General features: G+C 31.5%; 1 protein-coding gene across 1 annotated transcript in view; it reads left to right on the plus strand.

The window, feature by feature from the left end:
• The first annotated feature begins 199 nt into the window (after window positions 1-199).
• Window positions 200-27,692, plus strand: part of LOC134234536 (pseudouridylate synthase 1 homolog) — a 37,971-nt gene continuing 10,478 nt past the window's right edge. The window contains exons 1-12 of the mRNA XM_062716625.1: window positions 200-381; window positions 1,679-1,738; window positions 1,867-1,961; window positions 2,428-2,521; window positions 2,781-2,849; window positions 3,200-3,269; window positions 11,398-11,498; window positions 12,540-12,567; window positions 14,346-14,424; window positions 14,575-14,620; window positions 19,653-19,746; window positions 20,145-20,215. Of these exons, the coding sequence (XP_062572609.1) occupies window positions 307-381; window positions 1,679-1,738; window positions 1,867-1,961; window positions 2,428-2,521; window positions 2,781-2,849; window positions 3,200-3,269; window positions 11,398-11,498; window positions 12,540-12,567; window positions 14,346-14,424; window positions 14,575-14,620; window positions 19,653-19,746; window positions 20,145-20,215 (882 nt within the window). The 5' untranslated portion in view covers window positions 200-306. The remainder of the gene's footprint in view (window positions 382-1,678; window positions 1,739-1,866; window positions 1,962-2,427; window positions 2,522-2,780; window positions 2,850-3,199; window positions 3,270-11,397; window positions 11,499-12,539; window positions 12,568-14,345; window positions 14,425-14,574; window positions 14,621-19,652; window positions 19,747-20,144; window positions 20,216-27,692) is intronic.

Here is a 27,692-nt window from a genome sequence, read left to right on the forward strand (position 1 = left end):
TATATGTAATTTTTAAAAGTGCTAATTTTAATGAGTTTACACACATAATACCCAAAAATACATTCTTCCAATGCTTTCAACTAAAAATAAAAGGTGCGAGACTTTCTTACCGGATTTCTGAAGGTTTATCAAGAAAGTTTTAATTTTAGCGAGTAAGTACTGTTTCCTATATTTTTAATACAGCGTGAAAATTTGAAAATTTGTGGTGGTGACTCTAATTTTCATTTCAAAGGCAATTTAATCAATGTTCATTTATTATTTTATTATTGAGCGGCTTTACACATTGAATAGCATGAAGTGGCTGGTATGATAAGAAGATTTATCAAGAAACTGTGGAGTTCTATTCCAAAGATGAGTGAGACAGTGACTGCTCCCCACATGGTATGTTTATATCAGCATTATTCTCTTTAGAGAAGTGGACAGGCTTTCGCCTACATCTCTAAGGAGAATAACATCAACATTACTATGTGTATGTCTGTTACACAATGGTCATATCAAGGAATCTCTTCATATTTTAGGTTCATTATAAATATGCATAAGTACTCAACCACAAAAGGTTGAACGGAAATTGTAACCTCCCCTGCAAAAAATGTTTCACTCAAACTTTAAAAAGTTGAACACTGTTGAATATATTATAGCTGTGACTGCCCACTGAACCAGTAAGGTATGAGTAGCCTATGAGTATTTATTGGGATTTATAAACTTTTTTTTTTATCAACAAAGATCCAGAATTCAATTAATAAAACTTTACTTCCTACATGGTATTGTTAAATAACTGGAATTTTTTTCCAACTAGACCCCAAATTTTTTGGGGGGGATTGATTTAGGTTTGTTTGCAGTTGTCTATCGACCCACTAAGAATGCACCTAACTCGAAACTTTTTTCCAGCCTTTTTTTTGAAAAATTTTTTTGGGAACTTTCAAATTTTTAGGATATTGAAACTTGTTTGATTTTCCATTTTTTGATTTTTGTTTCCTTCAATCAGTGGCATAAAATAATGAGAACTTTATTTGCATTAAGTAACACTAAGAAAATCTCCTTGATTTGTAATCCATCAAAAACTTGATAACTAAAATCTATTTTTATAAAAAAATCACACCTACGTACCGACCCAATCTAAAAAAAATGTCAGTTGGCAACTGCAAACAAAAAAAAACTTTTAAAGCTTGGCCTTATCAAGAAATTCTGTCGTTATGGACATCTGTAGGTATTGCTTTTATGAAGTTCCACTGAAATATTTGGATTTGAATAAAAGAAGACCACTATTTTGTTAGTAAATACCGCCTCAAATATGAGCAGTTGACTACAAAACAGGTGGTAAAATCACCCTTTGGTGGTGTGTACCCAACCTGATTATTCTTATGATTGTGCAATGGCATCATTATATATGATCTACATTACCAACACTTCATTTCATGATTTGTTTAAATATAAAAATGGTAACATTTTAGGATTATTTCATTAAAAGAACTTAATTGTCAGTGGAAGATGAAATCTAGTAAATGATACCTCTTGAAATCTTTAAGAGTTACAGGGTTATGTGAGCTAGTAAACAGCCCACATAGATATTCTCAGCACCTACCTGGCACTGATTGTTGGAATTTTGAACCAACAAGGTGAAAGATACACAAGGAAAGATATTGAAATAATGATTGTAGCCATTTTTATTTGTTTGTAGAAAAGAAAAACTGAAGATGAATCAGAATCAATTCAAAAGAAAGTGAAAACCATTAAAAAGGTAAAATTATTGATTTTAAAGCATACAACATTAACCAGACTTCAATTTAATTTTTAAGTGCATATATGTAAACCATTTATGCATTCAATTCAGTCCAGTTTAACATGACAGATGTTATTTATCTGTAGGAACCTGTTCCACAAATGCAAGGTAATCCCAATGCAAAGAGGAAGGTGGCAGTTCTGATTGCTTATAATGGAAAGGGATATCACGGGATTCAGAGGTATTAAAGCTAGGGTTAGGAGTAGTTTTAATTATATTTAGATATTCATTAAAATTTTAGCTCACCTGAGCTGAAAGCTCTAGTGAGCTCTTCTAAACACATTTTACCTGTAGATTGTCCATCCATCCACCTGTAAACATAATACTGTAGATCACTAAATATTCGCGACACCTTATTTCCGCGATATAGTCATTGACTCTTGATTAGCGAGACAAAATTTTCGCGAATTGTAATTATTGCTCTATATAATCTTAAGGAATACTATTATACGCGAGAATTAAATTGTCTCGCGTAATTACGCGAAAGTAAAGTTCTCGCGAATATAAAGTGATTTACAGTACCCTAAAATATATAATCTTTTTATATTCTTATTATCTAATTAATATTATATGTTGTGTTAGCCAAAGTAAACCCCAAGGAACAATTAAGTTTGAACTCCTGAATATAGAGAGCCCTGTTTTTACAGAAATCCCCCCTACCCCTCTATAGAAGAGGAGTTACTGAAGGCTCTACTGAAGGTTGGAGCCATCACACAGGACCACTATGATAAACCAGGCACTGTAAGTGTATATAGTATAATAGTGATTCAATACAGGATTATAATAGACAGATTGTAATCATAAGTGGTATAAGTAGGACCTTTACTTTTGATTAATTTGTATGTTAAGGAAAATTGAACTCTTTATCAAACATTTTTATTGCAGTATTCTTTAAAAAAAAATAGCATTTTTTCTGTTGCTAAATTAGTAAATACAAAATTCTTAAATATTTAACTCTTACTAGACAGACATTGTATTGGTGCTGTGTGTAAATTTTTAGATACATTTCCAGCGAGCAGCGAGAACAGACAAAAATGTATCAGCAGCCAGTAATATCATCTCCCTCAAGATGAGTACTTAAATTAAATTCATGTAGTGGCAAGCTAAGAATCATTTTCATACTGAAAGTAAATACTGCTGTGCACTGAAAAGCTTTATGTGTGGATGTTTTCTATAAACCATAAAATACAACAAGTCATTCTAACTGGAGTTATTCCCCTTTCCATTCTGCTTTGTGCCTTTCAAAACAGTGCATTTCTTGCACTAATGCAGTGATTTATAGAAAAAGACTTGTTGACTTCACCTCATTGTTAATTCATAGAATTCATAGAATTCGCTTTTTAAATTTCTTACGGATGTTTCGAAGGAAAAATTATTTAAAAATATATTGATCTGTTTTTGTTTTTGTTTTTTTTTTACATGGTGACTAATGTAGAAAACTTTCTGGAAGTAGTAAACCAGGAATTGCCAAAGCAGATAAGAATATTTGGTAAGATTTTTAAATTAAGATTGGCAAACTTACTTGTACAGACAGAGAAAGATTTAGTTTAGCCTAATCACTACTTCTGATTAGATTTACATGGCTCGGGTTTACCTTGATCATTACTTGTTTTTATGTTAATCATCAGTCTGGCTCCCCTATAAGTTTACAGGGATACTTCTAATCTTGTAACTGTTGGTGTATTCCGCATCAAATATAACAAAGGTTATTGAACTTTTGGGCACCTGACCTGTGTGATGAATTTGATCAAGATTACAATTACCTGAATACATATACTAATACATATAGTTTGTAAAAACGTTTTTATGAATGTGACACAGTCAGGTGACCAATTGCTCTCTGTCTTTGTTTGTCGTCTTGCGACATGCAACAATTGTAAATGTTTGTAAATTTTCAGCTTTTTCTCTTGAACCCCTGAACCAATTTCAGCAATTCTAATTTAGCTGCAGTGGGTGAATGGGTACAAAAAAAATTGAATTTCATGGTCCCTTCACTCCTAGCCTGGGCCCAAAGAGGTGGGACTAAAAATCAAAATAAGTGCTATTCTTAAAAATCTTCTTCTTTGCTCTTGGCATCAAGCATCTTACTGTGGGATCATTTTAATTCTTGGAGGACAATGTTTGTGAAAAAACGAAACAAACATTGGTCCCCCACAAACTTTGATGAATCCACAGTAAATGTTGGCATGTTTGAATTAGACATTCAGTCCTAGGGCTGGACAAAAATATCGATATGAGAAACTTTTAAGCTAATCCTAAAGACAAATGTGACTTGTGACTATACAATTGGTCTAATAGGGCTGGGCAAAAAAAACTGATATTTCGGTATATTGCAATACAATGACAAAAATATCGTATCACAATACGTTTTTGTAATATCGATATACCAGCAAAATTCTTTGAGTATTCACTAAGGAATTTTATCATTAGATAAAAGAACAAATGTAAGAAAGGTTTGTAGTTAAGCCAAACAGAAAGACAGGAACTGTGTTATGGCTGTATTTCAGAGCATAAATTTAATAAGATATCAACAAGATTTTTTCTTTATTCTGCTTGTTTATCATAGCAATGTAGATTCTGCATGTAAATTAAATGTAATATAAAGGGAAAATGTCATTTTAATGATGTTAAAAGCCCAGCCCTATTCAGTCCTGTACCAGATGTATGAAATGAAAGGAGATCTTCAGTTAGGATGATGCTGTAATGAAAATAGTTGTAAAAATGCATAATAAAAAAAAGAAATTCTGCCTCCCTTTATAATACAAAAGCTTTAGAACTTGTTCAAATCAGTTAATGGTTCATGCGTGTTATTTTTGAAAAAATAAAGGAGACTACTTGGTTAATTAAAATAAAAAAATAATTCAAGGAAACTCAGGTAATTCAAACTATTTGAAGTATATTAACCCTTTGTGTGCTGACTTGTTTTACGTACGCTGTAACCTCAGGACTGAGTTGTTTTGTAATATCAACAAAATTATCACAATGGTGTACTAAAATGCAAATATCTAAAATTGTTGACAACCAATTTGCTTGAAATTTGGCAAATATATAGCAAATGTTGTGTTTTTTAATCTATACTATTTTTTTTTAAAAAATCTAATATTTTATGTTGCCATGGAAACCAAATTTTCAAAAAATTTATTTTAAAAATGACTTTTTAGCATTCTAACTATCTTGTTCAGAGAAAATATCGCACTTTGATGAAAAAAAATAAATCAATCGCTTTAAAAATTCAATTTTAGTTTAATTTTATGCAAAAATATTTTTTATTTAAACAATAACTCAGTGATAAAGTCAATGTTATATATACCGTTATGTTGTGAAAAGTCATTGTATATTTATCTGAGTAAGGGATATATTCATGTAGGTTTAAGTGACTTCTGATTAAAGTTAATGGATTTTTTTCAGATTTTAACTAAAAAGAGTATAATTGAAGATTCAATTAGCCTGTAAATATAAAACCAGTGATCATTTTAAGAAATATTGGCAATCATATAAGAAAGTATGATCCTCAAAGAATATGCAGTTTTCGAGGTTGGGAAATCTTGGAGCAAATTGGCACAACAATGAACTATTTGCTGTTACTAGTATTCATTTTCAAATTAAAGCAGTCAATATGTTAAATAAATTTTAAAAAAAATAAAATAACATTTACATTAAGTTTTAGAGGTCTTATTTTCTGATGACTGGTATCTAACAGCCCTAAATATACTCTAGTAATTCTCAAATCTTTTTTTTTTTATTTTGCTTTTATTGAAGAAAATGCATTTCTCCATGTTATTTGTAAAGTTTACATATTCATCAACTTTCCTCCCACAGTACTTCTCACTCTGTAAGAAATGTGGCATTTATTTTAGAAGTTTTATTCCTGGCTGGCAACAAAAATTGCCAGCAGGAAAACTAGTACTTTAAATTTTAGAAATTTAAGCACCTTTAACAGTCATTTATAATGTAATCAAAAATGACTTCGTTCAACGTGGTCACTGGTGAATAACAGTTTTGATTTTTTTCAATTGATTTTAGTTAATGATGGTTGACAGATATGTACCATAATATCAATCAATATATTATGAAATACTTTTAAGTTTATGCAAGTCTAATGGTATGGGTCATGGATATAGGCCAAGTAAGCTCAGTCAGTAGCGCATCTGACCGGTGATGCAGGGGCCCCTTCTTAGATTCACGGTCCAGCCGTGCATTTTCTCCTTCCTTGTTACATATTTGATGCTATTGACCCCTCTGGATTTACAAGTGAAAGTCCTGTCAAGGGCTAATATAGGTTGTGTCTGCAAGGATAAAGATAACTTTAAGGAGGGATATGTAATTGTTGTGCTATGGATATCAACCTAGGTAGCTCATTCGGTAGAGCACCTGACTAGTGAAGCAGGGTTCCTGTGTTCAATTCCTGGTACAACCATAGTTACCATACATTTTCTCCTTTCCTATTATACAAGTTTTAAATGTGCCTGAATTTTTACTTCAACAAAAAATATTATTCCTAATACTGTATACAGGGAAATTTTTGCCCCAGTGTTTTATTTTTGCCCCTTTCACCCTCTCCTTGATTGGACGAATTCAAATTACACCTCATAATTTCTTAAACAGAACTATGACTGGGTGAATTTAAAATGGGGCAAAATTGTTCACAAGTTCAAAAGGGCGAAAATAACACGGGTTGAAAATAACCCTGTATACAGTAATGAAATTTATATTTTATTTCCACTATGGGATTTCTTTGTATTCTTAGTAACTATTCATATTTTCATATTTAAAAATAAACATATCTTTGGAGACCAAAATGCAATCTTTGTTGATAAGTAATTGTACAGGAATTTGCATTTTTGAAAAAAAATAATTTTGACCATCATTAAAAAAAATTCTCACAGCAAATCTTAGCCTTTTTTCTGTATTCATTCAGGCATATATGATTATCTCTTACATCAAATGTACCTATCTTACTGTTACATATCTAGAAGGGATGGAATGTAGAAGCTTCTTGGGCCTTATAAATTTGTAAACTAGAGAACATATTACATATTAATAGGTAAAAACTTGTACAGTGTGTACTTTTGAGTTTGAGAAGTACAATTCCTACAGTAAAACTCGGTTATAACGAAGTCACTGGGACCTATGAAATTACTTCGCTATATCTGTAATTCGTTATAACTGTATAAGAAATCAATTAAATTTATTTAGCTGGGTATCCAAATTGACTTCGCTATATCTGTAAATTCGCAATATTCGTGTTCGTACTAAATGAGTTTTGCTGTATTACCCAGTTTTTATTGTAATTTATTGAACAGATGTACATGCAAGTCCATACGATTTACAAATTACTCATTCTAAAGACTCTGATCTCCTTCTTATGCCTACAAAAATGACAATTCATCTTAATTTTAAACTGTAGAGATACCATTTATTTAACCAGTGAATTTTATAATTTTGTGTGTGGATGTATAGGTTGGGGCAGTCTCACTGTTTTTGGTTTTTAATAAAATAAAAATAAAAAGTGGAGGAAACATGCAATTTAATCCACATGCTTTATTCTGGCAAAAGTCTATTTTAAAGAAAAAGAAAATTTCTCCCTGATACATGTTCTTAAACTTGGTTTAAAAAAATTCTGATACATGTAGTGCCAATTATTTTCACTTACTAATTAGGTCCCATATAAACTAGAGTATGTAAATGCCTTGAAGAAATCTAACTCTAAGATACCAAAGATCCCGGAACATATTTTGGTTTTGAAATTATTGAGAGTCTATATACCGTATATCCGGTTTTTTTCGCGGTGATCTATTTTTCGCATTTTTTGCGACCATTACTAATTCGCAAAATGTTAAACACGCAGAAATTATATCAGCTAAAATGTGACATAAAAACATTACCATTTTAAACAAAAAACCTTTAATCGTAAAAAATAACTTACGTAAAATAAAAACTGTACTAATCTACCCCCTTTTCGCAAAATTTCCAACACACGAAAAAAAACCGGATATACGGTAATCCTCATCAAGGAAATAAAAATGGTATTTTATTACTTACTCAATACTGAAATAAAACAAATACCACAATTTACACAAATGACAGTCATTTCAGGGAAAATCAGCACTTCAAATTTTTTTCATCACTTTTTACCATTTTCATGTATATGCACAATATATCAAATGCATCAATGCATCTTTTCTGATAACTAGCTTACATTTGAAGACACTATATAGAAAAAAATCAAGTTTATTTTAAATTTTTAATTGTGCTAAAATTTTTACAATTTATCATATACTGTTATAAGAAAATATTTGAAAGTTTTCCCAAATAGATGGAACATCAGACAGCTTTAAACCAGAATTTTTAGGTGTAATTAGGGCCACTTAATTGACTCAATGATTGTCAGTTATAAAATTCATATTGTGTATATTTCGAATACCTGTATCATGAATTAATTTTGCTTGATCACAAAAATATGTTGATGGATATATATTCTCTATATATCTCTTTTGCACTCACTTATTAATGCAATAACTCATTGGAAAATTTTCTACAATGTTCAAGGTCCTCCACATTTATTACTTTTATTAGGTGGAACCTTTTTTGTCTTTCATCATTTTTGAAATGGGTCTTTAGATTTAAAAAAAAATTATTTACTTATTTATTTGTTTATTTATTGTTAAAAAACAAATGCTTTTAATTAACAAGATGCTTCAAATTATTTTTTGCAAACCTTTATTTCAAAGCAAAGCTTGATTTACGTATGTAAACAACGTGCACGGCCACTGAGGAAGGGAAAAAGGTCTGTGACTTTCCAGGTTCAATTTCGCGCATTATTGTTTTCATTTAGACGATGTAATGTATGTCTACTTACAAAACACCAAATAAACAAATAATAACCACGGTATGTGCAAAGTATAGAACTTTGGCGACCATATATAAGCTCTCGATATGCTTCAGACTGAAGTTCAGTAGCATGTGCATCCTACTTTCGTTTTAACAGGAAGGGAAACTTCGCAAGGTTAAGGTCAAGTCAAGTTAACCAGAGTTTTTCTGCAAAAATATCGAAAATTTCTAAGTAATTTTAAGTCTACTAACACACATTTATTAGAATTATTGATATTTAACTATTTTTTGGATTTGTTTCTTTATTTTCCTTTATATTTGAGCAAGTTAGTAGATATTTATTACATGCGCGTTTTTTCCCTGTTTCCAAAAATAGCGGACTGACTTTCAATCGTAACAAACGCCAAACACCTTCACTTTATATCACAATTTCACAAATAATTCGCATATTTTCACATCTTAATTACCTATTTTTCAATGTGTTGTAGTTGTATAATACATTTTGATAGATTCTGAATAATTCACAGCTCATTTATACGTTTTATACGTTTTATGTGACGAAGCGCTAATTTCAGACTCAGACCCAACATATTGGGTTCCCGCACGCAAGCGTTTGTGACGTCAGACCCAATATATTGGGTTCCCGCACACAAAGGGTTAATAAATAAACTAGTAAGTAAGTAAATTTTATTCAATGTCAGCATTTTATGCATTGCATAACAAGAAAATTGAGAAAAAACTGCAAGTATGTGTTGCGCAACACAATGCTGGAGAATAATGATTATTGGATAATTATATTAACTTTCAATTTCTATTCTTCATGATCAGCCTGTGTTTTATTTGACACCCCTTAATTATCATAAACAGCTAATTAAAGAGAGTGGAATGTCCTTAAAATCAGGGTTATGTCTGCAAGTGACATACTGATTCTATATAGAATTATAGCTTGCCAGAGCCAAAGTCTTGGTGAGCTTATGCTGTGACCATATCGAGTTTCAGGTCACAGAGTACAAAAATATTGAGTACCGGTAATTAGCCATAACTTAAAAATAAGAAACTTTTAAGCTTATCCGAAAGACAAATGTGACTTGTGACTATACAATCGGCCTAATAGGGCTAGGCAAAAATACTGATATTTTCATATATTGCAATACAATGACAAAAATATCGTATCACAATACGTTTTTGTAATATCGATATACCATCAAATTCTTTGACTGAGGAATTTTATCATTAAATAAAAGAACAAATGTAAGAAATATTGTAGTTAAGCCAAACAGTAAGACAGGAACTGTGTTATGGCTGTATTTCAGAGCATAAATTTAATGAAGATATCAACAAGATTTTTTCTTTATTCTGCTTTTTTATCATAGCAATGTAGATTCTGCATGTAAATTAAATGTAATATAAAGAGAAAATGTCATTTTAATGATGTTAAAAGCCCAGCCCTATTCAGTCCTGTACCAGATGTATGAAATGAAAGGAGATCTTCAGTTAGGATGATGCTGTAATGAAAATAGTTGTAAAAATGCATAATACAAAAAAAAAAAAAGAAATTCTGCCTCCCTTTATAATCCAAAAGCTTTAGAACTTGTTCAAATCAGTTAATGGTTCATGCATGTTATTTTTGAAAACATAAAGGAGTCTACTTGGTTAATTAAAATAAATAAATAATTCAAGGAAACTCAGGTAATTCAAACTATTTGAAGTATATTAATAAATAAACTGCAAGTATGTGCTGCGCAACACAATGCTGGAGAATAATGACTATTGGATAATTATATTAACTTTCAATTTCTATTCTTCATGATCAGCCTGTGTTTCATTTGATGTCCCTTGTCATAAACAGCTAATTAAAGAGAGTGGAATGTCCTTAAAATCAGGGTTATGTCTGCAAGTGACAGACTGATTCTATATAGAATTATAGCTTGCCTGAGCCAAAGTCTTGGTGAGCTTATGCTGTGACCATATCGAGTTTCAGGTCACAGAGTACAAAAATGTTAAATAGTCAGCCATAACTTAAAAATAAGAAACTTTTCAGCATATCCCAAAGACAAATGTGACTCGTGACTACAATCAGCCTAATAGGGCTGGGCAAAAATACTGTAATTTAGGTATATTGCAATACAGTGACGAAAAATATTGTATCGCAATACGTTTTTGTAATATCGATATACCAGCAAAATTCTTTGACTGAGGAATTTTATCATTAAATAAAAGAACAAATGTAAGAAATATTGTAGTTAAGCCAAACAGTAAGACAGGAACTGTTTTAGGGGGGTATTTCAGAGTATAAATTTAATAAAAAATCAACAAGATTTTTTTAATTCTGCTTGTTTATCATAGCTATGTAGATTCTGCATGTAAATAAAAGTTAATATAAAGAGAAAATATCATTTTAATAATGTTAAAAGTACATATCGCAATACATTTAAAAATATCGCAATATATTGCAATACGAAATCTTTAGCCAATACCCAGCCCTATTGCCTAATATTCCTGATACTTGAAAAAATTCAATATTAAGTAATTGCATGTTACTTTTGAAATTTCAAATTTGGGTAATGTTTCAGTGTTTTTCCCTAGCAAATTGACAGCTTCAATTGACAAAAATGCTGCTTTGAAATATAAAAAATTAAAATTTAATTCACCATGTTGTTTATAAACCTCAGTCCCTATCCTGTTACAACTGATGGATTATGTATCCAAGCACTCCTCATTACATCAAAAGAATACTTGCTGATCTACATAAACCTTTAATACAAGTTTATTGATTTTTTTCTCAGGGTTCAAGAGAACAACAAAGGGGTTTGACTGTAAGACACAGTGTACAGGACGCACTTACATGTATGTCTTACCAACGTATGCCCTCGCTCCAGAAAAAATGGTGAGTACATTTAAATTTGACCCACCTTTGGCTCTATAATGAATGGTGAATACATGTATTGACTCAGGTGAGCAGTGTGGCCCATGGGCCTCAAGATATTACTTAAGGTCAGACGACACTTTCCTCAAACATATGTTTTGTATCTCCTGGTATTAAATGTATATAAAAATCATTAATAATTGTTGTCTTGCTTTTGTGATTTCTACATTGTTGTCAGTATATTCAGAAAAATAAATAAGTACACCCAAAATTTTGACCTTGGTCATTTAGAAGATTACCCATAAGGATTGTAAATTAAATACATGTATCACCCTCTGGTATCTTGCCCAACTGCCTAATAGTAACTTAAAGTATCATATTTTTTGTGAGGATTTTTTATGTGCCTGATAGATCCAGGGCATATATTGTTTTTGTCCCGACCTCTATGCTGAAATAGCTTTTTTTTAACTTTGTTGCCGCATGGCGTATAATGTTTCACAAACACATCTTGTTTTAAAATAGCAAAAATGTATTTCAATGTCACATTCTTGAGAAAAATTATTTATTTTTTAGGAATGTGTCATCTGTCCTTGAGTTGTTTTGAGAGTTAATCAGAGGATCTGTTAATAAAATGATTGTTAGAGTACAGATATTACTATTGATAAAAGTTATTATTAAGGCAAGTTTTACTGATACTCAATTTCACATTTGGAAAAATCACATTGCTTAAAGTTTATTTTTTTTTTTATATTATTCTTCAATTCAATTAAGAAATAATTAATATGTTTTATATTAGTTGTCTACATCTTTGTTATGTTTTTTCTCAAGTTGAAATATGTTTTTCAAAAACTCATTAAAAAAAAGCAGTAAAAAATAACAAATAAATTGATAAAACAGAATTTTTCAAGCAAATAATTAACACAATTTTTTACTTTCATTCAAATTCAAACTGTGAATCAATGATAATTGACCATGGGAGAAATTACATATATAGCATGTACAAGAGAAATTTATTTTTTAAAAGATACAAACAAAAATATTTATGCTTTTTAATATTTACAGAAAATAACAGAAGAATACAGAACAACAGGTAATGCAATAACTATAAACTCTGTGTGTCTAACATACAACAATGTAACATCTGTGTGTCTAACATACAACAGTATAACATCCATTGTCTAACATACAACAGTATAACATCATACAACAGTATAACATCTATTCTAACATACAACAGTGTAACATCTGTGTGTCTAACATACAACAGTATAACATCTATGTGTCTAACATACAATAGTGTAACACATGTGTGTTTAACATACACTAGTGTAACATATGTGTGTCTAACAAACACTATGTAACATCTGTGTGTCTAACATACACTAGTGTAACATCTGTGTGTCTAACAAACACTAGTGTAACATCTGTGTGTCTAACATTTAAGAAATAAACCACGTTATTTAGTGAACATGGCGTTATGAATAGCAATTGCTCTGCTGGCATATTCCATGATGCTCGCTAACGCATCATGGAAAATATGCCAGCAGAGCTATTTGCTATTCATAATGCCATGTTCACTGAATAATCGTTGTTTATTACTTATATTTGCATTCTTTGATTTTTTTCTTGTCTTCAGTAAAGAAAAACATAACGTTACGGCTTTAAAATCAGTAAACCTGATTAATGCTCCTTTTCTCTAATTAATCACAAACATATTTATAAACTATTTCCCTTTCAAACACAGTTATCTGGATACAAGCAGCGCCATCATCACATTTTTGTTTTGTTGCAGTTGTGACGTCATTGATCAACGTTATTAAAACCCGCTGACGAAAATCAATAATTTAAAACTATGATGAAAAAAGAGAATGCTTTTATAACGATTATTATTCAAGAATGCTTTTCTATATTTTTTTTTAGTTTTTCTATTTATTTTTAATAGCTGAAATCATTTTTGAAATATGCTAGTTAAAGATTTTTTTTTTTCCTGAATGTTATTACCCAAGTGTGAAGAGTTATCGTTCTTTGTTCAAATATGCATGATACAAAAAATAAAAATTTGGCAGTTCTCTACAATTTTTAAAAAGTTTTATTTTACAATTAAATGCATTGACCAAAATTGAAATTTTAAAGATATAAATCAGCAATTTTAAATATTCTGAATTTCTTTTTTTTCAAAGAATATTATTAAAAACTTATTTTTATTCCTCTTATGAAACATTTCGTATATATACTTCTCAACACAGTATGTAAGTGTAGTAGAAATTGTTCTACACGAACATGCTATCTAGCAATTGCACTCATAGTAGAAGCAATTGCGTCTATAGTACTATGAATGCAATTGATGATTACATGTTCATAGTGGGAGAGTGCAGTGGATATGCAAATATACACTAGTGTAACATATGTGTGTTTAACATACACTAGTGTAACATCTGTGTGTCTAACATAAACTAGTGTAACATATGTGTGTCTAACATACACTAGTATAAAATATGTGTGTCTAACATACAATAGTGTAACACAATAATCCATCTAAGTACATCAAGACCAAAGTCATTGTAAGAAAAAATAGAAAGTCTTTGGGCTTATAAGGACCATCATTGCACAGCATACTTCAGACTCCAAACTTCACAATGTGGCTTGAGATTATGAACCAGGACCAAACTTTCATGGATAAGTCAGCAAGAAATGGTGTATAATTGTCCTTGTTTCTCGCCAATAAATGATCAACTTTAATCAACGCTAAATATTTTCTGAATCATTTTATTTTTAAATTTGAATTTGACAGCTTACTTACCTATAGATTAATTCATTAAGATGAATTTTACAGTCTTTAATTACCTTCGTATTGTTTTATACACACAGATGAAATTCTGGCACGTGCAAATGATGTTCTGAAATTATACACAGGAACTCACAACTTCCACAATTTTACCTCAGGAATGTAAGTATGACATTTTTAAGGGGGAAAAATATCAAAATTTCATTTATAGGCATTTTTATTATCTGTTTTTGACTATATACACTTAGACAGTTGCATATAAAAAAAATCAGCTTGTAAGAAATAGTTTATTTCAGTGATTTATTTTTGCAGAAAGCCCACGGAACAGAAAGCTAAGCGGTACATTATATCGTTTGAGGTCAGTAAATACGAGATGCATATGTTTTGGGGATATGAACTTCTACTGAACACATTTTAGGAAAAACACACTCTGTGAAATAGTTTCTAAACTTTCTATGAACATGTATTATAGGGTTATTGAACTTATATTGGTGAATATTGGCACAAGTTGGCTGTATGTATGTTGGTACAAATGCACGAGCTTGCGAGTTCAATAAATCCTTTATTATATAGCTAAAACATTTCCACACAATTTATCATAATAATTCCAACTAACAAAAACCTCAAATTAATGATTTTTTAGTATCGTAATTCAAATTAAGATCTGTCCTGTAAGTGTCCAATATCACATCATTCCGATGACCCTACCAAGTGATATGATTTGCTTATTTAGGTTTTAATGAGTCAAATACGTACTAAATTTTTCATAATTCATTTCATTTTGTGTGAAAAATAAACACATTTTACCTATAGATGCCACTTCCTTTCTTCAATTTAGCTCTGAGAATTTGACTAGACGACTTTTTTTGTTTACAACGGGACGTTCGATATTGAACGCTCGTATTCGGAATGTTTTGGGCATACTCGTATACGTAATGCGAACTTAGCGTTCAATAAAACTTCTAGATATTGAACGCTAAAATTCTCTAGATTTTTGATAGTATTTTATTAGGGACTATTTATTAGCTATATAATAATAAATAATTTTGATAGAACTGTTCAGTACTTTGTCAATTTAAAAGCCCAAAAATATAAGGATTGAATATTGAATTCATTAATGCAGACTAATACATAAATTGCCAGTCTGAGCTGTTATTGTGAAAATGAAACCAAATTTCTACCTGAAATACCATCAAAATTGATATCAAATTTTTATTAAAAAAAAAAAAATAGAATGTGTCAGTTACATATGACTGTATAAGTACTTGTATAAAGCACTAATTTTCAAGTGGTTGTTACACAAGTCAGGTAAGGAGTATCTTAGTCAGTGTTTAGCTCACCTGATCAAAATACTGAGGCAAGACTTTCTGGTTTTATTTGACTGTCTCTCTGCCCAAGTGTCCTCAGTATTAAAATTTTTATACTTGGGTCAAAACTACATGAAAAACATTGTTTATACAAATATTGAAGATTAATGTTTATCCTAATCATTATCTCTAAAAACTTGGATAGGGCCACAGTAGGTGTTCAACTTTTTCACAGGAAAAAAAATCTTGAAAGACTGTTATAAACAGTATACAGTTATGGAGTGGGTTTGAGGGAAATAGCAAATTTATGGTTCCCAAAGGGAAGAAAATATTTCCCGAGACACGAATTTGCATGTTACATCTATTTGCTGTATTATGGGTTTACCTCAAGAAATACATTTTCATGATTTTAATTGTATATCACAAGAAAGGTTTTATTATACACACAAACACTGTTTGTGTGTATCTGTTTGTCAAACAGATATATTTCATATGTCAGTGCATGAAACCCCCCCCCCCATGTTAGGTTATACTGGTGTGATTGAGGATGAAATACATTTTCTTTTTCAATGTAATTCTTACTCTAAGCTAAGAAACACATTCTTTAGTAATATTTATAACATAACAAAGAAAAATAATAATTTTAGCAATGAGAAATATATGTTACAATTATATGGAAAAAGTAATATACAAAAAGTCTTGAAAGTTACTGTTAAATTTATCAGAGACTGTTTTGAACTTAGAAGTCAATTACTTGACAATTTTTGAAAAATATGTAAACATTTAATGATGTTCAGTGGGCCTTTGCCAATTATTGTAATTGTGTTTGTGCCAATAAAGTATTTGTATTTGTATGAAGGTTTTGTTTTTGTTAAATTAATCTGCTGATGTAAAGTGTTTAAGAGACAGAGAGTGTCAGACATGATAATTTCTTATCAATTAAAATTATGACAAATTTAAGGTCACAATGAATCATACAGGTGACTTTTTTAATTTGTTTTGATCCAAACCTGAACATTTGCCTGTATAAAAAACAGTGCCTATGCCAATGTCCCTTTTTTAAAGGCATATCAACAATACTAAGAGAAAATAGTAGCTTTAGACCAGTTCTAGATCCATAAGACTAGAATTACAAAAAAACAAAACTTATTTAACGTAGAACCTACATCGTACATATGTATGACATCATAACTAGTGAATGTGTGTAGCCTGTGCTAGATCCATTATGATGTCATAATTATACCCTGTTCAAACGACGAGTTTAATTCGCAGTAAATTAATGCGAAGTAAACTAATGCGAATCAAACTAATGCGAATTAAATTGCGTTCACACGACAGCTAATGTGAAGTAAACTAATGCGAACTAAAAATCTTCTTCTAAACAGATAAACACATTTTAGTGATTATCACAATTTTCCTTAGTTTTTCGCTCAAAAATAGCACAAATACTTCAAGCTGACCACAGACATGTGGCATTTGACCTAATTTTTCCATTACGCATGTCTCAAAAATTAATTCGAATTAGCTTCACTTAGCGTTCACACGGAGCTAATGCGAAGTAATTTAATGCGTAGTAAACTAATTCGATTTAAACTAATTTGCATTAAATTCTCCATGTGAACGCTAAGCGAAGCTAATTCGCAGTAACTTTACGTTTAATTCGAGTTAAACTCTCCTTGTGAACAGGGCATTAATTCAATTTCAATCATTTTGTAATCATTTTGGTATGTTCTTCATCATAATAAAGATTGAAAACATTGTGACAAAGGCTTCTGAAAAATATTTACAACTGTAGGGTGGAAAATTGATTAAAAAAATAGAGTTCGTTTGCCTATTTTTTTTTTTGAAATGTGGACTTATCTTTTATGTCAGTTGAATTAAAAAGAAATTATTCTTAAGAAATATTGCTTAATATTGTGCAGTTAATAAAGTCTATAAACGAAGATGTTTGGAGAAGTATTTTTGTGATTTTTCATATTCTCTTCTTGACAAGAACACCTAAAAATAACTGAAAATGTGTAGTCGCAGTATGTAATTACCATTCCAAGTTTCACAGGCTGTACTACATTTAAAAACAAGGAAACATATCATGAGCTTTTAACTGATTGACATTATTTATTACATTGACTGTATAGATTCAGTTTCATGAAATATCCATATGGTTGGCTTACAATGAGAAGTTCAGTATGTTCAGGCCACAATAAGTATTGGAACAATCTGTAACACAGAAATAAAAAAAAAAAAACATGTCAAATTTAAGGCTATGATTTTGTAAGACAAATGCATAAGAATCTCCTTATTGTTAAAAAAAAGTTCTTAATAAAAAGAAAGATTTTTATACAAGACAAGAAGATTGAGCATTTCACAAGGAGATAGGATATTTGAAAAATGAATTTTTTTAGCACTCTGATGACCTTAAAATTCCAATATCTGTATAATATGGAAAATTAATAAATCAATAAGGGAAATTTTTTTTTAAAAAGCTATGCCATCAAACATTAATATGAATACTCCCGGTGTAGCATAATATTTTAATACCGCGATATATTGAACCCGGGTTCGAAATATCGCATAATATTTTGAAACCGGGTTCACTTTTTCGCTGCGATATATTGAACCCCCTTATAAAATATTGAACCCCTACCTTTTTCATTTAAGAGGTAGGGGGTTCAAAATATTATGGCCATAATATACCGAGTCCCCCTGCCCATTTAATTTTACAGGGAGGGGGGTTCAAAATATTATGGTCATAAAATATTGAACCCCCCCTGTCCTTTTTAATTTTAGAGGGAGGGGGGTTCAAAATATTATGGCCATAAAATATTGAATCCTCTGCCTTTTTGATTTAAGAGGGAGGGGGGTTCAAAATATTATGGCCATAAAAAATTGAGTCCCCCTGCCCTTTTAATTCAAGAGGAAGTGGGGTTCAAAATATTATGGCCATAAAATATCGAGTCCCCTACCCATTTAAATTTACAGGGAGAGGGGTTCAAAATATTATGGCCATAAAATATTGAGTCCCCTGTCAATTAATATTTACAAGGAGAGGGGTTCAAAATATAATGGCCATGAAATATTGAGTCCCCCTGCCCTTTTAATTCAAGACCAATTGGGGTTCAAAATATTATGGCCATAAAATATTGAGTCCCCTACCCATTTAAATTTACAGGGAGGGGGTTCAAAATATTATGGCCATAAAAAAGTGAGTCCCCATGCTCTTTTAATTGATGAAGGAGGGGGTTCAAAATATTATGGCCATAAAATATTGACCCCCCCTGTCCTTTTTAATTTTAGAGGGAGGGGGGTTCAAAATATTATGGCCATAAAATATTGAACCCTCTGCCTTTTTGATTTAAGAGGGAGGGGGGTTCAAAATATTATGGCCATAAAAAATTGAGTCCCCCTACCCTTTTAATTTTACAGGGAGGGGGGTTCAAAATATTATGTCCATAAAAAAGTGAGTCCCCATGCCCTTTTAATTGATGAAGGAGGGGGTTCAAAATATTATGGCCTCCCTCTTAAATTAAAAGGGCAGGGGGACTCAATATTTTATGGCCATAATATTTTGAACCCCCCTCCCTCTTTAATTAAATGGGTTGGGGACACGATATTTTATAGCCATAATATTTTGAACCCCCTCCATGTAAAATTAAATGGGCAGGGGGATTCAATATTTTATGGCCATTAAATATTGAACCCCCTCCCTCTTAAATTGAAAGGGCAGGGGACACGATATTTTATAGCCATAATATTTTGAACCCCCTCCCTCATCAATTAAAAGGGCAGGGGGATTCAATATTTTATGGCCATAATATTTTGAACCCCCTCCCTGTAAAATTAAATGGGCAGGGGGATTCAATATTTTATGGCCATAATATTTTGAACCCCTTCCCTGTAAAATTAAAAGGGCAGGGGACTCAATATTTTATGGCCATAATATTTTGAACCCTGGGTTCAATATTTTATAGGGGGGTTCAATATTTCGCAGCGATATTTTGAACCCGGGTTCAAAATATCGCGGGGTTCAATATATTATATGACACCGGTACAAATAAATGTTTAAAATAAACCTTGTACTTTCAGTGTGGAAAGCCTTACATCAGAGAGGGAGTAGAGTTTGTCACGTGTAAAGTCCGAGGCCAAAGCTTCATGCTGCATCACATCAGAAAAATGATAGGTAGCTAATTAAATATTATAATATTGAAGAATTCGAATATATGTTTTCAGCAAAGCCTTGTGTAACTGTCCTGTTTGTAATGGGCTTTTCTATCAATAAAGAAATACCAGAAGTTTTACATGTAAGGGACGCAGCTTGTACAATAAAGCTTCTGTTTTTAGGACTGATGATTGCCATAGTAAAGGGTTATAGAATTGTACAATGTAATCATACAGACTTTGTACATTAGAGCTTCTGTTTTTAGGACTGATGATTGCCTTAGTAAAGGGTTATAGACATTGTACAATGTAATTAGACCCAGCTTGTACAATAAGGCTTCTGTTTTTAGGAAGGGTTATAGAATTGTACAATGTAATCAGACACACCTACATATAGTACTATTAAGCTTCTGTTTTTAGGACTGATGATTGCCATAGTGAAGGGCTGCTGTAAGGAAGATGTGTTACAGTTAGCTTGGGGACCAGAAAAGGTGAGACTTACATCAGTCTGATGTCAGGAATAGTGTCGTACATCATGTGCCTGTTTTGTATTTGTGTTATTGAAATTTTTTCCTGTTAACAAGAGAAGTAAGTGAACTTTTTCTGATTAAAGTTTGTCCATTAGTAATTTGTCTACAGCTTTTTCGAGCTGTTCCATTCAAGTCTTCAAGCCATCTTTAAAATATTTGCCCTCTCCCAACTGACTGGCTAAAAATGGCCAATTTCTTAACTTTTTTTGTACATTCCCATATTTTTTTCTTTTATTTTTATAATCCTTTCAACAAATATGTTGAAATTTTCTGGAAAAAAAGATTACAATTGCAACCTACCCACTGACCCAAAGATTTTACCCTGAGTCGGAAGAGGGCAAACAAACAATTTAACATTTTGCAAAGCATACCTTGGTGAATCTCATTATTTACCTGAAAAACCCCTTCAAACGGGAGAAAATCAGGGAAATAGTAATACTATGGTTATTGGGCTTAGCCTAGTGATTGGTCATGGCATACAGAGATAATAGCTGAAATTTAAAAAGTCGCAGCGCCACACAAGCATTATCACAATCTTATATAGAATGCAATGCAAAACATGGAAGAGATTATCTCTAACATGCATTCATAAAAAATTACACACTTTTTGCACTGCTTGCAATTGTTACTCTCAACTGTGCAAGGTATAACATTTGTCAAAAAAATCATCCATCTTATGTAAATGAAGCAAATGTTATTAGATGTAACCTTTAGAAGGACCTTGCTGCTTATTCCCGGTTATGTTTATTTACGGCATACGAAGAAATTAACCTACACCTCTATGAAGAACAAGCCAAGATGGTAGCATTTCGAACAAAACGGGAACGTGTATTCGCCTGGATTAGAGCTCTACAAATTATATACTTAGAAAAGCTGAAAATGTGTAACTCTGTAGAAGTCAAATGGTATAACAATCCAGAAAAGTGGGATATTACCAACAATACCCTAACAAACCATTCTATTTGCATAGACATTGGGGATGATACTAGTCTACACTACAAGATAACATTTTTTGTGTCAACCGGCACTATTCAGGTCCAGGGAAATGGAAAAGATGCATTCGTGACCAAAATCTTCCCACTGCTGAAAGAATTAGTGAATAGAATTACTGCGTCGACCGAAGGAGAGGAAACCACCCTTAAATCTGTAACTGAAAGTCCGCAAAGCCAGAACTCTGTGAGTTATTTGAACCAGGAACAATTGCTAAATGGTGAACATAGCCAAATTGTTTCAGTTTCCGTGCATGACCTGGATAGATTTCAAGAAAGTATGGTCCTAGCTTTAGAAGAAATGAGCAAATCTCACACTGGACTCACGAAAACCTTAGAAACAAGATTCTTAAAAGGTTTGGAATCACTTCAAAGTACAGTTAGTACTCTTTCTTTAGCCGTTGAAAACTTGAGCAGCCAGTACAGTAAAATGTCAACAACACCAAATAAATCAAGAAGTCCTGAAAATGAAATTAACTCAATAAAAAACAAGCTTAAGAAATCAGATGAAATCAAGAATGAACTTCAAGTTAAAATCGCAAATCAACAACTTGAATTAGAAACTAAAGAAGCCCAACTGAAGAATGAAAAAATCATGCACAATACATGCAAACACCAACTCCTTGACTTGTTGGAAGCAAACAAATCAGAAAGCTCAACATTAGTGGAAAAACTAAAAACAAAAAATGAAGAGTTACTCAACATGGAAAATGAAAACAAAATCCTCAAAGAAAAAAACGAGGCACTTTTTAAAGAGATTCTTGGTTTGAAAATGCATGTTTCGAGTATGGAATCTAACAGTGAGAAATTTACATGTGTAGGAGAAAAGAAAGTTGAAGAAAATCACTCTTCACCAAATGAGCCTCATAAGGGATATAAGACTTCTCCCAAGACAAACCCCCTAAACCCAAAGTCCTGTTAGTGGGGACATCTAACACTAAGAAGATTAATCCAGACATTCTTAGTTCATCATTCATAACAACAAAGAAACTTACATACACAATTGATGAAACCAAGGATACCATAGTAAGATATGAGGATGCAGCACCAGATGTTGTCGTTCTTCATCACCTCACCAATGATGTAAAGGCAAAAAGTCCTGAGACTTGTGTTAACGAGACGGAAGAATTCATCAACATCATCACTCAAAAATGGTCAGCCAAAGTGGTTCTGTCACTATGTACTCCTCGTAAAGACGACGAATTACACAGTGCAAATAGTGCTCTAATCAACGCCCTACTAAAGAAGAAATACAAAAGTGACTCAGTCGTTTATATCAGTGAAAACATAAACATGTCTAATAGGCCTGCCAAGGTCCTTGAAAGGGACAATGTTCATCTTACACAAGATGGTGTTGCCATGTTAGCATCCAATATCAAAAGATCAATCCTTCTAGCTTTAGGAATTGAGCAGGCTCCATTGCAGATGGGAAAAGACCAAGACCCTGACTATCACCGTGCTTCACCAAATAAGTTGTACAAATACCAGCGAAAGTGGCGAAACTACCAGTACGCACCATCCGAACCATGGGAAGGGAGACCTTACCATCCTGCCAGCTATGGCTTTAACTACAATTACTAAATTTTCTTTTTTATCATCATATCAGATGTTACTTATCAATTACACTGATGATATATATAAACAATGCCATTCTTTTAACGGGTATTTCAATGTATGAATTTCATTCACGAATATTGTACCACTTCCACTTATCGTTGCACCTGTACTCATGAATGTCATGTTTATTTGCAACTGATTTATTATTTTTTTCTTCTCACATATTGTTACTACTAGATTATACATTGTATTAGATGTTTTGAAGGATGTTGTACCTTTTCTCTTGATTTGGGTTTGAAAATTTGGTATTTTTTCTTAGAATGTATCAGATGTACAGAAAAACAAATGTTAAATGTGCTTTTTGGAATATTGGAGGATTGATATCAAAAGGTATGAACAAAATGGATGACGAGCTTTTTCTATCAAAAATTATAGATAAAGATTTAGTATTTCTTGTGGAAACACACATTGGACCAGGTACAGTTGTATTACATGATGATTTTTACTGCCACACAATTTGTAGAAATATATCTAAAAATGGCAGATACTTTGGAGGGATATCAATATTAATTAAGCATGAGATTAAAGATCATGTTTCTGTAATTAAAAATACATGTAGTGAGTATCAATGGATCAAATTAGAAAAAACTTTTTTTAATTTTGATAAAGATTTGTATATATGTACTGTTTACAACCCCCCTGAGGGATCACCTGCAATAACACGAAATAATGTTAATATTCTGGAACTCGTACAGAAGGATATTAATCAATATAAAGATTTAGGAAATATAATGCTTTGTGGAGATTTTAATGCTAGAACAGGAAATGCAACTGATTATATACTAGATGATAACAACCAATATTTACCCTTATTTGAAACATATAAAATTGATAATGATATTTTCAAAAGAGTTAATAGAGACACTTGTGTGGATAAGAGAGGAAAAGAACTAATAGATTTTTGTATTGGAAACCAACTTCGTATTATGAACGGAAGATGTTTTGGTGACATTTTTGGAAATTTCACTTGCCATAATTATCATGGAAGTAGTGTTGTTGATTATCTTTTAACTGATGAAGAAATTGTACAACGTATTTTGTTTTTTGAAGTATCAGATTTTATTTCCACATTATCTGACTGCCACTGTATGTTATCATGGAATATTTTTTCTCAACATGATTCTTCTAATAGAGAAAATAGTATAGATAATGATAATTACAAGAACCATTCATCCTTTAAGTGGGGGGAAGACTCTGCTATTAAATTTATAGAGGCATTACAATCCCCCAAAATAAAATGCAATCTTGATAACACCATGAGCATCAATGACATAGAATCTATAGAATCGACAATAAATAGATTAAAAGATTCCCTGGAAGCTGCAGCCATTATGTCATTAAAACCAAACTTACCTAAAAATAAAACATGTAAAAGTAATAAAAGCTCTGCTAAACATAAAAAGAAATGGTTTGATAACGAGTTGATAAATATGCGCTCAAAACTAGTTAGGAAGGGAACTTTATTTGGCCACTACCCCAGAGATATCAATATTAAGAATCAATATTACAAAGCATATAGAATATATAACAAACTACGAAAACAAAAATTTAGAACATACCATTCTAATATTATCAACAACCTAAATGCTTTAAATTCAACTGATCCAAAAAAATATTGGAAACTTATAGGCGAATTAAGAACTGGAAATACAAAGACAATTGATACATCAATCTCTAATAATGAGTGGTTAAACCACTTCAAAAAATTGAATAAAACTCATGAGGATTTCCTCGATTGAGATCAGTTTCTTAAAGACCAACTAAAACAAGCTGAGAAAACATCAACGCCCATATTTAATGAACTTGACTACAAAATATCTTTCAATGAAATAAGTAAAGCAATAGGTAAACTAAAAAATGGTAAGGCAGCTGGTACTGATAGAATATGCAATGAAATGCTTAAACATGGTCAAACGGTCTTGGTACCAATATTACTGAAAATCTTTAATGGTTGCTTAACTCATGGATATTATCCTTCTTCATGGTGTGAAGGATACATTACTCCAGTATACAAATCTAACAACACTAATGATCCCAACAATTATAGAGGAATCACAATAACCAGCTCAATTGGCAAACTCTTTAACTATATTCTTAACTCAAGATTAGATAAATATTTAAAATGCAATGATAAAATCAATCCTTGTCAAATAGGATTTACAAAACAAGCTAGAACTTCAGATCATGTTTTTGTCTTGAAAACACTTGTTGAAAAATACTGCAAATCAAAACAAGGGAAGCTATATGCTTGCTTTGTTGACTTTCATAAGGCCTTCGATAGTATAAACCATGCTGGTCTGAAGCTTAAACTACTAAAAGCTGGTATTAGCACTAAATTTTACTCAATTGTTAAGGATATGTATTCTAAAAGCTATTCTTCTATTAAACTGGGTAACAAATTAATTGGTCACTTCCGTACTTACAATGGGGTTAGACAAGGTGATAACATGAGCCCAAACCTATTCAAGATTTATCTCAATGATCTATCAAATTATCTGTCAAATTCTAAGAGTTTTGTAAAATTAAACAATGATTCATCTATGTCCATTCATTGCCTAATGTATGCTGATGACATGGTACTTCTCTCCCCAACTGCTGAAGGTCTACAAGAAAAACTCGATATACTAAGTACATACTGTAAGGACTGGTGTCTCAAAGTTAATACAAAGAAAACAAAAATTATAGTCTTCAATTCATCTGGTAAACACGTTAAAATTCCCTTCCATCTGGATAACAACAATATTGAATGTGTTAAACAATACAAGTATCTGGGTCTGACTGTTAATGCATCTGGAACACTAAGTAATGCTAAAAATGATTGTTGTAACAAAGCCAAAAAAGCCTATTTCAAACTTCAAAAAGACTTTCTCACATTTAATCCATCAATTAGAACTGCTTTAAATGTATTTGACCACACTATTAAACCCATTATCCTGTATGGTTCAGAGTTATGGGTTTTTTTTGACCCAACAACCTCTAAATTTAAGAGAAATCCAAATATAACACTAGACAAAATATACCAAAGCTTAGAAGGCGAAATTCTAAATCTTAAATTTTATAAACATTTACTAATGGTTCATGGTAAAAGCAGCAATTTTGCTGTAAGATCTGAGCTAGGACGTTTGAATTTACATTTTGATGTCATTAAAAATATGTTGTTATACTGGCATAGATTAGAGAATCTAGATGGTGAATTTCCCTTGCTTAGTGAGGCTTTTAACTGCTCTAAAACACTACACCAAAATGGTTTTACTTCATGGTATCCTTGTGTTAACTTCTTACTTAACCATATTGATATTAAAATTAGTGATTTCCTAGGTATGTCAACCCCACAATTTAAAATCAATTTGAAAAGAATATTACTGAATTTCTATAAATTAACATGGGAAAAAGACAGGAATTTACATAAAGATGGCAAATTGTCTACCTTTACCAGCATAAAGACTAAATTTTGTTTTGAACCTTATCTAGATATTCTTACAAACAATCAACATAGATCAGTTTTAACAAAGTTAAGAATATCGGCTCACAGGCTTAAAATTGAAATTGGACGTTATCAAAAAATACCTAGAGAGGAACGAATTTGTTCACTTTGTCATCACAACGAGATTCAGGATGAAATTCATTTTCTCCTTGTATGTCCTCATCTTAATGTACAAAGACTTGAACTCATAAATATTTGTAAAATTAAATGTAAAAATTTTCAGTCTCTATCTTATGATAATCAATTTTATTGGCTCATGACTAATGAAGACCCAGACATCCTTAGATCACTTGCTGGATTCCTTAGTAATTTACCTTAATTGAAGATATTGTGATAAGCATAAAAAAAAAAAATTATATACCTTTTTCCCAGTTTCTTGCCTTTAACTATATATATATATGTATAAATTATATATATTTGTATGTAACTTACAATACGATACATGTATGTATATTCAGTATATCTCTTATATACTTTTTTTGGGTTTTTTTTTTAACAATTGCTCTTTATTTGTAATATCATCATCATGCTTGTTCTATCATTTGGATCCTCCTCCTTCTATTTGTAAATCTTTTTGCTCCTCCGGGGGCCCAAATTGGATTAATAAAATCTTGTATCTTGTATCTTGTATCTTTACTTCATACATCATGACTAAACTTTGACTGCTTTGGAAATTTAACATGTTTTTGCAAATTTAGTCACAAAAAGGAGGGAATATGGGCATGTTATGGTAATTTCATCTCGAAAACAGAGGTTTCTTTCAATAATTAAGGTCTTCCGTTTCCAACGGAAGACCTTCTACTGATTCTGATGATTAAGATTATTCTTATTATTCTTTTTTTTTTCCTTTTCCTAGACGCCAACTTTGAGGCCTCATATTTCACTCATTTCTCAATGGATTTTGCTCATTGACAAATTTTCAGAGTTTATAGACATTACTAAACTCTATCAGAATTTTGTCTAGCATTCCAAAATTTCAGCTCCGGTTTTGAGTTATTTCCCTTTAAACGAAAATTTATAGGCTTTCATTTCCAGACAAAGGCTCGGAGATGGCAAAAGCTGGAGCAGAAATTTTACTGATTTTACACAATAGAAGGATTGAAGTTGTGCATGGAGGTTTTTGTTTTTCGATTTCTCTATTCAAAATGGTGCTATATAGGGGTCAAAAATTAGAACGCCTAAAAGAGCGAAAATTTACACATAATTTGTTTTTTTATCTTCTAAACTAAAAATATTTTCTTAAAACATATAGAACAAAATTTGTGCAGAATTACAAGATCTTTGAAATGAAATCTCGAAAAAAGGGCTGACCCCTAAATTAAGGGATCTAGAGGGGCCAAAACTTTTT

The sequence above is a fragment of the Saccostrea cucullata genome, unplaced genomic scaffold (assembly GCF_032062105.1).
Source record: "Saccostrea cucullata isolate Sc308-1 unplaced genomic scaffold, CSIRO_AGI_Scuc_v1 ctg173, whole genome shotgun sequence".
Classification (NCBI taxonomy): domain Eukaryota; kingdom Metazoa; phylum Mollusca; class Bivalvia; order Ostreida; family Ostreidae; genus Saccostrea; species Saccostrea cuccullata.